At 43.6% G+C, this 15000-nt stretch overlaps 1 protein-coding gene across 2 annotated transcripts in view; it reads left to right on the top strand.

Annotated features, from left to right (window-relative positions):
- Positions 1 to 15000, top strand: part of anks1b (ankyrin repeat and sterile alpha motif domain containing 1B) — a 354285-nt gene that overhangs the window by 232425 nt on the left and 106860 nt on the right. For both annotated transcript variants that reach the window (XM_063217502.1, XM_063217500.1), the window contains exon 16: positions 2382 to 2534. In XM_063217502.1, coding sequence (XP_063073572.1) covers positions 2382 to 2534 — 153 coding nt within the window. The remainder of the gene's footprint in view (positions 1 to 2381; positions 2535 to 15000) is intronic.

Genomic DNA, 15000 nt, shown 5'->3' with positions numbered 1-15000 from the left:
ATGCACGCACGCACACACTCAGACACACACAGACACACAGACACACACACACACACACACAGACACACACACACACACACACACACACACACACACACACACACACACACACCCACACAAACAACAACAACAACAACAGCAACAACAACCACAACCACAACCACACACACACACAAACACACACACACACACACAGAAATCCTGCTGACATATTGGATCTTCCATTAAAGCACTAAAGCTCCACACATGCAAATCCACTGTGCGCTGTATACTGTAAGATTACAATCAGCAGCAGAGATATTAGAAACTAAAAGCAGGCAGTGAAAAGCAGGCAGTGCTTTTTCTAAAGGCATCTAGGGTATGCTTAGAGGTTGTGCTTATTCAGCTGAAATTCGCCTAAACAACCCAATCAAAGGTCAAGCTTTAGCCTATGATTACTTTCACCCAATCACACGCTGTCATACACTTTTATTCACACCTCCTCTGGGGCCATCCACCAATCACACGCTCCGATACACATAGTCAGCGAAACAGTTAGCCTATCGTGTGCGTTGATGTATTTAACCTCTGACTTTCCTGTTAAATGGAGTCTGTGAAGCCTTGGCTGTGACTTTCAGTGGTGATTTCAGACACAATGGGTGCGTTCCAATATGTGTCCTCACGTCCTCCACTTGTGCTTGTGGCCTCACGTTTTGCTGATGCCCCGCCAACGTGGGGAAAACAATTACGTTTCTCTGCTGTCAGCCTAGCCACAACATTTTTTGGGGGACTATTCTTCACTCACCAACCAGTTTGCAATTGTCAACACGACGTATTACATCCGGGTACGAGGCCACAAGCACAAGTGGTGGATGCAAGGTCGCATATTGGAACGCACCCTGTAAAACCTTGGCTGTGCCTTTCAGTGATGATTTCAGACACATTATTGTTGATATGTTACATGATGCTAGTTACTATACATGTTATCTAATTCTGATGATTAGCAGTTTGCATCTCCACAGAATTTCTTTCTCCCTTTGTTTTCTTGTATTTTTAGTAGTCAAGATTTTATATTTAAAGGGGTATGCCACTATTTTGGGGCTTAATACAGTTAAAATCGTTGGCTATGGTTTATAAAGGTGGTAAAGTGTCTTATTTTTCATGTTAAGCGTTGTCTTGCTTTAAGACAAGTTAAAAGAGGGAGTATGTCGCTAAGCTAGTGAAAGTCAATACATCCATGTAGCATTGCTACGTGCTACACGGATCCATTGACTTTCACTAGCTTAGCGACATGCTCCCTCTTTTAACTTGTCTTAAAACAAGACAGCGGCTTACATGAAAAATAAGACACGTTACCACCTATATAAACCCTGGCCAACGATTTTAACTGTATTAAGCCCCAAAATAGTGGCATACTCCTTTAAATTTGGATGGAAATCATAATGACGGACATCATAATCATAACCTATCCATTATCATAAACTATAATGTATGCATTTAAAGTCTGGTCTAGCCGATGAGCAACCAAACCTCTCTGTAGATGATGCAATAAATACAGAGTTGTCAAAAGTTAAAGTAAAAAAGAAACAGTTTCCATGAAGCAAGTCTCTACCTCCACCTGTCCCTCTAAAGCTGCAGCCCCCATAGGCTACGATGGCAGCAACCCCAAGTCTCAACATATAGTATCTCTCTACCTCTATGTGTTTTAGGTGCAGCCCATAGGCTACGATGACAGCTACCCCACATCTTAACATACATATCTCTTAACGTACAGTATCTCTCTACCTCTATGTGTTGTAGGTGCGGCCAATAGGCTACGATGGCAGCAACCCCAAGTCTCAACATATAGTATCTCTCTACCTCTATGTGTTTTAGGTGCAGCCCATATTCTACGATGGCAACAACTGCAAGTCTTAAGATACAGTATCTCTCCATGAGGCAGTCAATGGCTAGAGCGCTGGTCTTAAGTTTAGAGGGTTGCTGGTTCAAATCCCACCCTTACCAGCACGTTCATCCATGTCCAAAAGCACCTAACCCCACATTGCTCCAGGGTCTGTAAGCAATACCCTGTATATACCTGTAAGTTGCTTTGCATAAAAGCGTCAGTTAAGTGTAATGCATTGTAATAATGTAATGTAATGTAATCTCTCTACCTCTATGCGTTTTAGGTGCGGCCCATAGGCTACATTGACTGCAATCCCATGTCTTAACATACAGTATCTCTCTACCCTCTATGTGTTTCAGGTGCTAGTTATCTGAACTGTTTTGCAGAAGTGTAAGAATGTTTGGCCAAATGACCCATTAGTTACAGGAATGTCATCTCAGTTTCAAGAAATGATCCAAACCAATTGAGAAAAACTGTATTGTAACATACAATATATCTCTTTCTCTATGTGTTGTAGGTGCGGCCGATAGGCTACGATGGCAACAACCCCACGTCGGTGGCAGAGTGGCTGGAGTCCCTGGAGCTGGGTGACTACACCAAGTCCTTCCTCATCAATGGCTACACCTCCATGGAGCTGGTCAAGAAGATCTGGGAGATCGAGCTCATCAACGTAAGTTGTGGTGACGTCATTTCCTGTTTCCTGCTTCCTGCTTCCTGTTTGCTTCCTGGTCCTGTTGCTGTGACCAGAGACACCGGGGGTGCATTCCAATATGCAGACTTCCTTCCTTCCTTGCTCACTTGCCTGTTTGTGACCTCATGATGGTGTCACTGACTACAGAAAATTAATTCAATATCTCGCAAAAGCATAATTCTACTAAAGTCATTTTCTCATTTGCAAACTGGATGGTGAATGAAATATAGTCCCCCAAAAAATTGTTTTGGCTAGGCTGACAGCAGGGAAACTAAATTGTTCTCTCCACGGAGGCGGGGCATCAGCAAAACGTGAGGCCACAAGCACAAGTGGAGGACGCAAGGTCGCATATTTGAAATGCACACAGGATATGTGACATTAGTAGAGGGATGAAGGCTGGAGGTGCCAGGGTTGAAGGTTGCATATTACGACACATGCTGGATGAATGGGTTTCTTTGGTGCTTCTCTTTTTCTTTTTTGGCCTTTATTTGACAGTGGCATTGAAGAGGTCACAGGAATTGAGTGTATATAAAAAAGAGATATAGTCCATGTATGAGTACTGTCTATGTCTATACTGTCTATGTCCTTACCTAGATTAGTCTATGTCTGCATGGGAAAGCAAGAAACGTAATTTAAAATTCTTTGTATGACCAGTGCATGTAAAGAAATTGACAATAAAACCAACTTGAACTTGAACTTGAACTTGAAATGACCCAGGCTGGGTTTGAACCTGGGTCTCTATGGACAACTTGTCCACTCATTGTATGGCGGCCCCGAGAAATGGTTTTGTGGTTTTGAGGTGGTCAGTGATACCACGGTGTCATATAACACCTTGCACAGAGAATTCTGTTTGAAACCAGGAAACATGTAGTAGTAGCGTTGTGGTGATAAGTAAATCATGTGGACTAATAAAAATAATAGGAACACAGATGGATGATTGCACAGTCTTTTGTAGTGCCGGGGCAATATTCATGGCGCTTGTAGTATGTTGCCAAGGACAGAGAAGCAGGATGTGAGAATCATTGCATTCATTACTTCCGCATGAGCTGTTAGCTCCATCTTCAGTAATGGGCCTTTTTCATCTGATGTCAGACACCTTCAACTTAATGCATTAAAAGCAGGTTTAAAGTGATACTGTCCCATTTTTGGAAATAAGCTCATTTTACACCTTCCCTTGAGTTAAATGATTGGGTTTTACCATTCTCCTGTACTTTCAACTGTTCTTTGGGTATGGCAGTACCAGCTGGTCTCATAGGACTCAATGTGAACTGCTAGTTTGGAGGTAAACTTTGTACTGCTGTACTCAGAGAACGGCAGGAAATACAGGAGAAAGGTAAAACCAAATCATCAATTTAAGGTTGCCTTGTCTCGCTCATCCTAGTGATACAACACGTGAACGTTAATGGCAATCAGGCAAGTAGCATGCGGTGGCATAGAACATTTTTTTTCCCATCTAGGGCTGCGCAAGCACACTGGAGGGGGTAGGCCTACTTCGAAAATGCAATAATAACAAATTAATGGAGTCACATTGGGACAGAAGAGGAGACATATAGCATGAGCCTTTTTGTACAACAAAAAGGCTTAGAGGGGTACACAAGACAAAAAAGTACAGAAAAAAGGGAACACTGGTATAGACGTAAATGTACAACATACACCCATTACAACTCACTGTTTTCTATTGAAACCGGTACTCTTTTAAACACAACTTCATTTCCAAGCGGAACTTGTTTGACGTAACTGCAGAAAAAAAGCTAATCCTCCTGGCTGAAGAGGTGTGCTAATTGGGATAATTTGGTTCAGTAAATTTACTGGAACTAACAGGTGGCTTTCTGAACCCAGGGGGCCTATAGATGTGTAGGGTGTTGCACACAGACTGCCCCTATAGTGGACCTTCTTCTTCTCATGACACAAGACACATTCGATTCCATGTATTCAAAGCATGAAGTACAGTATGAGTTGAATGTGATCTAACAAGTCCGACAGGCGGACAAAGATGCGTCCAAAAGCACAAATATAAAGAGAGTAATACGAAAAAAGGCGGCAAGATTGTGTTTTGGCCGATTTAAGGAATGTGTTTCAGACAGATAGACGGACGGACCGACGGACGGACATACCCTCTTTTAGAGTTGCTAGGGCGCATCTAAAAATGCACTAACAGAGATCAACTCAATTCTGTAAATTAACTGGAACAAACACGTTGCATACAGTAAGCCTAGGCTATCCAGCTGTGTAGGTTGCTCCTGTGGTTGCCCCTGTGGTGAGGTGCCCCTCTGGTGGCTGCCTCTGTGGTGAGCCTTTTTTCTCTTGACGTCACACGCCTTTCATTCAGTGCATTTGAAGAAGGTATACAGCACATTGCATCTAGACATAAAAATAGACTCCATTGTTTCCTATGGCTTTCCGTCTAAAGCCAGTTGCTTTTTATGTATATGGCATATAGCATCTTTGATCCAATGCATTTGAAGCAGGTATACAGTACGTTGCATCTGGTGGCATAGACATAAAAATGTATACTCCACTCTGTTTTCTATGGTTTTCCATTCAAAACCAGTAGGTTTTTATGCTATAGTATAAACAACAACTGGTGACATATTGTTTTATGTCTTTATGAGTATAAAAATAAACTCCACTGTTTTCTGTGGTTTTCTGTCTAAAGCTGTGGCATACACAGTAGTATAAAAAAGTTCTAGTTTCAGACGGAAACCAGTGGCATGTAGTTTTATGTCTATGTCACCAGATGTAACATACTCTGTGCTTATTGTTGTATTCTTGGATTCAAAACGTAACTAGATTGACGTCATTGTGAAAAAACATGTATAGGGTTCAGCTAATTGGGATCAGCTGGTTCCGTCAATTACCTGGAACTAATACGTGGCAGAGCGTGTACTTTGTGAACCCAGGATGCCCACCTGTTTAGACTGCTATCCACAGATTTGCCAACCTGTATTTGTTCCTGGTTGAGTTGCTTTGCACAACTGCATGTACTTAAAATGGCATGTAGTGACCTACTTGTCCAAATAATCAACCCATACATTGATCACAGTAAGTCAATTTGGTCTTATTGTGAAGACGACTACCTCCTCTTTCAAATGAGCCATACAATAAGTGTGATGGTTGTCATCACATTGAATCGCTTTGTTATAATTGCGGAAACTGCATTATGCAAGGTTGCACTGTACGGAACTTAGTGCATTACCTCTATAATCTTGAGTCATTTCCGAATGTTCCTTACTTGCTCAGTAATGCATTCAAAATGCACTCAGCCCAGCAGGGATTTAAAGTACTGTAACTGTGTTGGAATGTACAGTGAGAATCCGCCGGAGGAAACATTCCGTGTGGTAGTTTCCATGGTAACATTCACACTTCCTTCTCCTCGGTCCTTACTGCTTCTTCAGCTAATGTATTAAAAAGTGCTTGGGCCAGTCTAATTTGTGGAGGGGGGGTTAGGAAGTTCACATGCCCCCCCAGGCAAGATATCTGGTGTGTGTGTGTGTGTGTGTGTGTGTTTGTGTGTGTGTGTGTGTGTGTGTGTGTGTGTGTGTGTGTGTGTGTGTGTGTGTGTGTGTGTAGGTGTGTGTGTGTGTGTGTGTGTGTGTGTGTGTGTGTGTGTGTGTGTGTGTGTGTGTGTGCGGGTGTGCGTGTGTGCTCATGTGTGTGTATCATGTTGTGATATTGCATCAGAACAACACTGTGTGCGTGCGTGTGGGCGGCCGTGTGTGTGTGTGTGTGTGTGTGTGTGTGTGTGTGTGTGTGTGTGTGTGTGTGCCTGCGGGAGTGCGTGTGTTAGTGTGTGCGGGCCTGCGTGTGTATTTGTGCGTGTTTGTGTGCGTGTGTGCGTGCCGCATGCACGTGTATGTGTGTGCCTATGTGTATGTGTGAGTGTCTGCGGCCGTGTGTGTTTGTGTGTGTGTGCATGCCTGCGGGCGCGTATGTGTGTGTGTGTGTGTGTGTGTGTGTGTTTGTGTGTGTGTGTGTGTGTGTGTGTGTGTGTGAAGGTGATGATCAGGGGCGGAGTGGCCCACCTTTTCCCACCGGGAGAATTTTCCCCTTGGCGGCCCTCTTTAAAAAAAAACAAAAAAACAAAGCGAACAACATGGTTTCCTAACCAAAAAGACAAAAGCCGCGAAATCTGCAGTCGTAGGGGAGACTGGGGTAAAATGAGCCACTTTTTACATTTTTCATCACAGCTAAGCGATGAAGGCGTATTTGGTTAAATTTTTTACATCATACCAAATTTCAAAGTGTCCTGATACTATTAGAGCAAAAACTAATTGATAAACTGTCATGGTTAAAATGATATTGCCTTTTAAAAATATTTTTTCAGGTGGCTCATCTTACCCCATGCATGGGGTAAGGTGAGCCACTGCTTGGGGTAAATTGAGCCCAGGCAAAAATCTCAGCTAAACAACTTTTATTTATTATAACAAATGTAACTAATGAATCTATGAAATAAAACAACTAATGCAACAGAACTATGCCAAAAAATACATATTGTGGGCCCTTACAGCTTTGTTTGAATACAATGGCGAACAATGCAGAGTGCAATGTAGAAAAAAAGTTAATATTATTGTTTGAATTGGCTTAAACATGCATAAAGTCATTAATCTCAACTCACCTGGGTATGATATGAAAGAAATTATCTGATTATGCTGAAATATCATAACATGTTTTTCAACCATTATAAATCCCATTAGGATAAGCGGCTCATCTTACCCCATCTCAAAAGGCTCACCTTACCCCATGCCAAAATTATGTAAATAAATGCTCATAAAATTATCATAAAAGTGCAAAAAGACTTAAAATATCACTCATATAGTAGCTTATTACGTAACATTTCAGACATGATGAGACCAGAAATTGTTCTATTTTTGTTTTCTCTAAATCATCCATGTTTTGAATATACATGGAATTCACTTAAAGAGCAAAAAAACACATTTTCACAAATATCTCTCTTGCCAAATTTGGTACATGCTTCACTTTTTCACAGGTGTTAGAAAAGGATTTCCACCACCTTAGAATGTGGTGACATGTTAAAATGTATTCACCTTTTTCGAGAAAAAGGGGGTGGCTCACTTTACCCCGTGGCTCACTTTACCCCAGTCTCCCCTACTACATGTGAACATTATTGTTGTCAAAATATCAACCTGAAGTGGAGAATTGTAGCCTAAACCTTGATGAAATGCACAGCCAGTGGTGTAGTCTACGTAAAACGCAGGTATACGCACCCATTTCAAAATTTCAGGGATTACAGTATACCCACTTAAAATTGATTGATCCATTATTTACAATAGCACAAATATATACAGTACACATAAAAAAATGCTCAAATATACAGTATATCCACTTCAAAAAGTAGACTACACCACTGGAGCCATCATCACAGTCCAAAGCATTCATAGGCCTACTAGGTTAGGCTACATCACGCTACTGCTCCATGCAAATGTGCACTCCACAGTCATTTTTGACCGTTTGAAATTGAAATATCGTTTAAGGAAGACAGGATGAGCATGGGCACAAAGTTTTGAGTATGGGGATTTTTAGAAGAGTAGGCTTACGAAGTATAGTATAGTAGCCTATAGCTTACAGAAAGTCTGTCTACATTGTGCAATAAACCCACCATGCAGCAAATAAGCCAAACCTAGCTACTTCAAAGCTCAACCATAAGTCAACAAAATGTATAACCAAACGGTGTAGGCCTACCTTAAAACGCTGTCTTCGTTGCAGCAAATGTCTTTGTTTCTTGCAATCACTCTACTTTAATCCACAGCTTAGCCTACACACCCAGCACTGGTCACATCAGAATCTTGTGTGGTAATTATTTTGTTCCATTTCTTCAGACATAGGCTACATCCTAAATGTACCACATATAAATATATGTATGATAATAATATTATTTCGACTATAAGGAGATATACTGGTAGTTCTAACAAATCAAAACAAAACCCATTGCTTCTGTTAGGTGCAGTTCTCTTCCTTACCACTTGGTGGAGTCTGTTCGTAACCCGATTCAATAACCAGAGAGCAAGTGAATCTGGACTGGAAAGACTGTAAACTGTAACAGTCGTGTAGAAATCGGAAAATAAATCATAATTTATTAATATTTCCATCCTTTGGTAACCAATCTACATATCACAGGTTCTTCAAATACTGAAAACGAAACTGTGTTACTAAGATCTTGTAAACTTCCGCGATCTACACTGTATGAAAATTATCAGTAGCGAAGGGGTGTGGCCAATTTACTTACTTGACACCGTCAGTGAGGTATTGCCGTCTGGTATACGGTATACTGTAAATACTAACTACTCAGCTGGCTTTCTAGAGTTATGGGTAAGCCGAAAGTTGGAAGTCAGTTCATATAAATTAAATTACAAAATTATAGGGCCGGACAAGAATGCAGTGCGGCCGTATTATTACATTTCACGGCCGCGGCCCACCGGGACAAGTCCCCGATCTCCCGACGGCCACTCCGCGCCTGGTGATGATATTAGCAGTCTGCGACATAGCAGAGACAGCTGGTGCAGACAGGAGACCAAACCTCCACAGATTATATCAGGAAGACACACACACACACACACACACACACACACACACACACACACACACACACACACACACACACACACACACACAACCACACACACACACACAACCACACACACACACACACACACACACACACACACACACACACACACACACACACACACACACACACACACAGCCATCCTGGTCTCCATAAAGAGGCATTCTCTTCAGACTGTGTCTTCAGTCTGTGTGTGTGTGTGTCTGTGTGTGTGTGTGTGTGTGTGTGTGTGTGTGTGTGCGTGCGTGTGTGTCTTCCTGATATAATCTGTGGAGGTTTGGTGTCCTGTCATAGCTGCACTAGCGTTGTCACCTCTCCAGAGAAGGTTAGTTAGTTATCTGCAATCTCTTATACCCTCTGCAGCTCTCAGTGAGGCACATGCATGAAGGGTGCATAATTATTAGAAAGTGTGTGTGTGTGCGCGCGTGTTTGCGTGTGTGAGTGTGAGCGTGCGTGTGTTCGTCTTGTCACAAATAATATATAGAGAATGACTTGCCATAAACACAGTTGCACACGCACGCGCACACACACACACACACACACACACACACACACACACACACACACACACACACACACACACACACACACACACACACACACACACACACACACACACACACTAACACACACTTCACTTCACCACCACACTCACCACACTACCTACAGTACGTGTGCACTGTGCTTATGCAGCTGTCTGCTTGATAAAGTATATTGGCAGCACGGCACCCCACCAGTGTCGAGAGTTCAACAGCATCACGAAACAATTAGCAGTGAAATGTTACAGCCTTGGACGGTGTACAGTAGGATACACTTTATAGCTTTGGACGGGACACTTCTTGGCATTGGGGGTAATGTAAATGCATACGCTTAAGCTGGCTATCAATGCCCTATCAGGAGGAAATCATGGAAACACAGCCAAGTCTTAGAAAGTAAGCAGCAGAGAGTAGAGACTTTTGCCTCTTTTCCGGTTTGCTGGTAGGCCCACAGCTCGACACAGTATGACTCAGCCGCCACTTTTTGCTTCACGATTGAGCTGTGTTGTGCCTATTGAAAAAGCAAAAAGTGGCTGCCGAGTCACTATGTTGACCGGCAGTGGAAAACAGGCATTCAAGGTAGGGGCATAGCCCGCCCCACTGCTCCCTTTTGGGCGCCATAGGGGGCTGCTCCCACGCACGGGTGAGGCATAAATGCAATTTCGTTGAGTGCAGTGTGCATTGAACACTTTTGTGCTGTGGAGTGCTGTGTCAAAATGACAATGGGAGTTGGAGTTTGGAGCTATAAACCAAAGTGTGTACTAGCAGTGTGTGTGTGTGTGTGTGTGTGTGTGTGTGTGTGTGTGTGTGTGTGTGTGTGTGTGTGTGTGTGTGTGTGTGTGTGTGTGTGTGTGTGTGTGTGTGTGTGTGTGTGTGTGTGTGTGTGTGTGTGTGTGTGTGTGTGTGTGTGTGTGTGTGTGAACTTTCAGTGTGCAGTCTGCAGTCATGGCATATACAGTATAAATATACTGGAAAAGTTCTGCCCTCTGCCCTCTGGTGGACAGAAACACACACGCACCGCCAACAATGTGTATTCTTTTAGCTAGATATGCCTTCTTGGCCATGCAATATTGTGGGCCTATATTTGCACATTGGGCACCTTTTTATTGTATTATCAAATTCTTGTATTATTAGTCATTGTAATCCTTTTTGTTTTTAGCTTAACACCAATTCCTGTCCAGGGACTACAGATGAAAATTAGCCGTGTGGCTATAATCTGGCTCAATTGTATATTGTGCACTGTCCCTGCTAAATAAACAGTAAATGAAATGAAATGAAATGACAAATAGACAACTCAGACAATCCCATAACCTCCTTGGCAGAGGTAATACATATAAAAGGCCATGATTTGTTGAGCCAGTCTTCCAAACTTCCCTGTTTAGGGCGCTGTCGAGTGGTATATGCCCCCTACATGATACTAAAGTATTGTGCAAAGCGCTCTGATAGCTCTTTTGCAGGCCTGTGCACTCGTTCGCACGTGTGTGTGTGTGTGTGTGTGTGTGTGTGTGTGTGTGTGTGTGTGTGTGTGTGTGTGTGTGTGCGTGCGTGCGTGCGTGCGTGCGTGCGTGCGTGCGTGCGTGCGTGCGTGCGTGCGTGCGTGTGTTTGTGAGTGTGGTTGTACAACTTTATTTGGCAAATACTGCGTGTCGAGCCAAGGGGGTGAAAACAGAAAGTGAAAATCCAATATGAAATAACAACCACTGTATCAAATGTGCATTACCATTTCATATTCTAGTGTAGCCTACTTTAGTTTTGTAGATGTGATACTACTGCATATTTGTACAAAATTGTACAACTGGATTTATTCCCAACAACAATATTATGGAGTCTGTCAAAACTTGTAATACACTACCCTGGGGTTTGCAGTGCCCTGTTGGCATAGCTAAATGTATTCTTCTAGCTCAGGTATAGCTACTACTCCCACTGTTTCAGACACAACAAGGTTTTGTTTTAACACACAGGCTTAAATAACAACTTCATTTTGCTTCTATCTCTCTGTCAATCTGCTTTTATATTGGTGAGATGAACACTCATACACAAACATGCACACGCACGCACGCACGCACGCACGCACGCACGCACACACACACACACACAGACACAGACACAGACACAGACACACACACACACACACAGACACAGGCACAGACACACACACACACAACACACACACACACACACACACACACACACAGCAGGGGCACTTCAAACCCATCTAGCTCATCTCGCTCTCTATCTCAGACTTCCTCTCCCATCTCCTTCATTACTCCCCCCCCCCCTCTCTCCCCCCTCTCTCTGGCTCTCTCTCTGGCTCTCTCTTTCTTTCTCTCTTTCTCTCTATCTATTTCTCTCTCTGTGTTTCTTCCTTCCTTCTTTCTCCCTCCCTCTCTCTCTTTCTCTCTCTCTGTTTCCTCCTTCCTTCTTTCTCTCCGTCACTCCCTGTTGCTCTCCCTCCTTCTCTCTCTCTACCCCTTTATCTCTCTCACCCCCTTGCCCTCCCCATTGCCCTCTCTCTCTCTCTCTCTCTCTTTCCCTATCTCTTGAACTCTCTCTCTCTTCCCCTATCTCTTGAACTATCTCTCTCTTCCCCTATCTGTTGAACTCTCTCTCTCTTCCCCTATCTGTTGAACTCCCCCTTCCTCTTCCTCCCTCCCATGCTCCCTCGCTCCTTCTGTCGCTCCCTGTTGCTCTCCCTCATTCCCCTCTCTCTACCCCTTGCCATCTCTCATTCCCTCTCTCTCTCTCTCTCTCTCTCTCTCTCTCTCTCTCTCTCTCATTCCCTCTCTCTCTCTCTCTCTCTCTCTCTCTCTCTCTCTCTCTCTCTCTCTCTCTCCCTCTCTGTCTCTCCTTCTCTTTCCCCATCTCTTGAAGCCTCCCTATCTCTTAGCTCCCTGCCGTGCTCCATCGCTCCCTCTCTCCTTCCATCGTTCCCTGTTGCTCTCCCTCATTCCCTCTCTCTCCCCCTCTCTCTCTCTCTCTCTCTCTCTCTCTCTCTCTCTCTCTCTTCCTCTCTTTCCCCCCCCCCCCCCTCTCTCTCTCTCTCTCTCTCTCTCTCTGTCCCTATCTCTTCCTCTCGTTCCCCTCTTTCTCTCGAGCTGTCTCTCTCTGGCTCTACCTCTTTCTCTGGCTCTACCTCTCTCTCTCTCTCTCTCTCTCTCTCTCTCTCTCTCTCTCCCTCTCTCTTCCTCTCTTTCCCCTCTTTCTCTCTAGCTGTCTCTCTCTCTCTCTACCTCTCTCTCTGTCTCTACCTCTCTCTCTCTCTCTCTCTCTCTCTCTCTATCTCTCCCCCAGGGGCGGTTCTACCACTGGGCAAGGTCGGGCAATTGCCCGGGGCCCCGAACTTTCAGGGGCCCCGTCATCCACCATATCAAGTCCATGTGAAGGGAATGTTCAGGCACTCGGGGCCCTAACTCACAGCACGGGGCCCCCTAAAGCACAGCAGCGGTCCCTGCGACACGTACAAGACCCATTCATTTCAAAATGAAGGATCTCGCGCGCGACATATCTAGAGTTAGTGACAAAAGCACGTTTTATATATAGCCAGTGGCACACTTCAGCACGACGGTGGGACTTAAATTTGAACTCAACATTATGCCACAAGAAAATTAACGGTAGGCTACTTTTAGCAACTGTAGGTCACATGGGTGGTAGAATTATACAAATAAATGTTTCAAATAGAAATGAATACCATAAAAGAACGATATGTGTGTGGATTTTCTTTTACGGTATTTATTTTTGTACATTGCGGCATTGAATTGTGGGATATATTAAACCGGATTAAATACAGTCTTATTGGCTGTTTGGAGAGAGCGCCAGTTGCATCAACGGTCTACCGTTATTTCGAATGTCAGCCTGCCCCCAGAGACCTGATTCGGCCCTGACGCGTGGGAGGCAGCTTGTCCTTTCTTGATAATAAGCCACATTAAGTCATGGTTGTCAGTGAAAACTCAGTCGTTTGCCTATGTTGTAGCATGCCTTCTTGACCTTGTTTATGGAAGTAGGCAGAACATGATTTGTGCATCTTGATAAAAAGTCCGTGTTACAAATTGCCCTGCGTTACTTTGTGCTCCGCGCTCCCATACTTCAAAGACAGTCACTTCAATCGCCAGTGCTAGCATGAACATAATGGATATTCAGAAGATGTTGTACAGAAGCTACAAAGAAGGCACGGTAGGGGTTTATTCCTTTCAATCATTATGTCCGCCGCAGCACAATTTTGATATCGTATCATGTCATACTTCATTCACGCATTGTTGTCATTCGGTGTAACTAGTCAAAAGTTGATAGCTCTAATGTCGGCTCCATGTCGGTTTGCTGCATTTATTTCTAGCATGACGGAAGTCTGGCTATTGTAGTCTAGCTGTTATATCGCGTCACGAAGCAAGCTGGGTCTCTTCAGAGTTGTGAGCGATATCGTTATTAGAAGAACTAGAGAGGGGACTTTTAACTATTCAACAGATGTGTGCACGCGCAGTTGGCGCAAGGTGCCTGTTGTTTCTCGTTTGTTGCCTAATTTCGGTTTCTGAAATAGTTTCTACTTCAGTCACCGTTTCCTCTGTAGCCTATTGGGTGTCCACTGGCTCAAGAGTGCAGTGTGCGTTATGGTGCACCGTGGTATGTCGACTCGTGACTGTGGTTTCATCGGTGTGTTGTGCTGTGAGCTATGTTTTCGTTCAAGGGGCGCATCACCATTTGTTTTAATGTTTTCTTTTGTAATCAACCCTCTACCGCGAATTGTCTCATTCTATCTTCTTTTCCCATTTATGGAACGAGTGTGGGTCTATCCTGGCTATTTCTCACGTGTTGCAGGCTGAATGCTCACATCAACAACTAAATCATTTGTCACCTTAGGGAGAAATTAATCTCTGCTTTTATTACCTGCAGAGTTGGCTATTGTAATAGCCTGCCCTTACAGACATTCCCCAAAAGTCACTCAGGCAGGTGAAACTTATCCACATGTTACTGCTAGAATTCTAAATAGCAAAAGAGATCACAACACTCCAGTAGGCCTATTTGGTCATTTCATTGGCTACCAGTGAGGGTTTTTTTTTGGTTTTGAGAATTGAGTTTAAAGCAGTCCTGGTAGTCTTTAAGTCACTAAATGCCTTGGGCCCTAAATATAGGCCTATTGTGGATGTGCTAGAGCAATATCATCCTTAGATGCCTAGGTCTTCTCTGGTAGTGTCTAGGGTCAAATCCAGATAGGGTGAAATGGCATCATTATGCTGCCTGCTGGGGCCAGCTAGATGTCCAAATAAGACCTGCCCCAACAGTATGATTTCAAAACATCTTTGTTTTCATCTGCCTTTGGTGATGGTTATCTACT

This window comes from Engraulis encrasicolus, chromosome 15 (assembly GCF_034702125.1).
Source record: "Engraulis encrasicolus isolate BLACKSEA-1 chromosome 15, IST_EnEncr_1.0, whole genome shotgun sequence".
In the NCBI taxonomy this organism is placed as follows: domain Eukaryota; kingdom Metazoa; phylum Chordata; class Actinopteri; order Clupeiformes; family Engraulidae; genus Engraulis; species Engraulis encrasicolus.
This window is presented reverse-complemented; position numbering and strand designations above follow the sequence as displayed.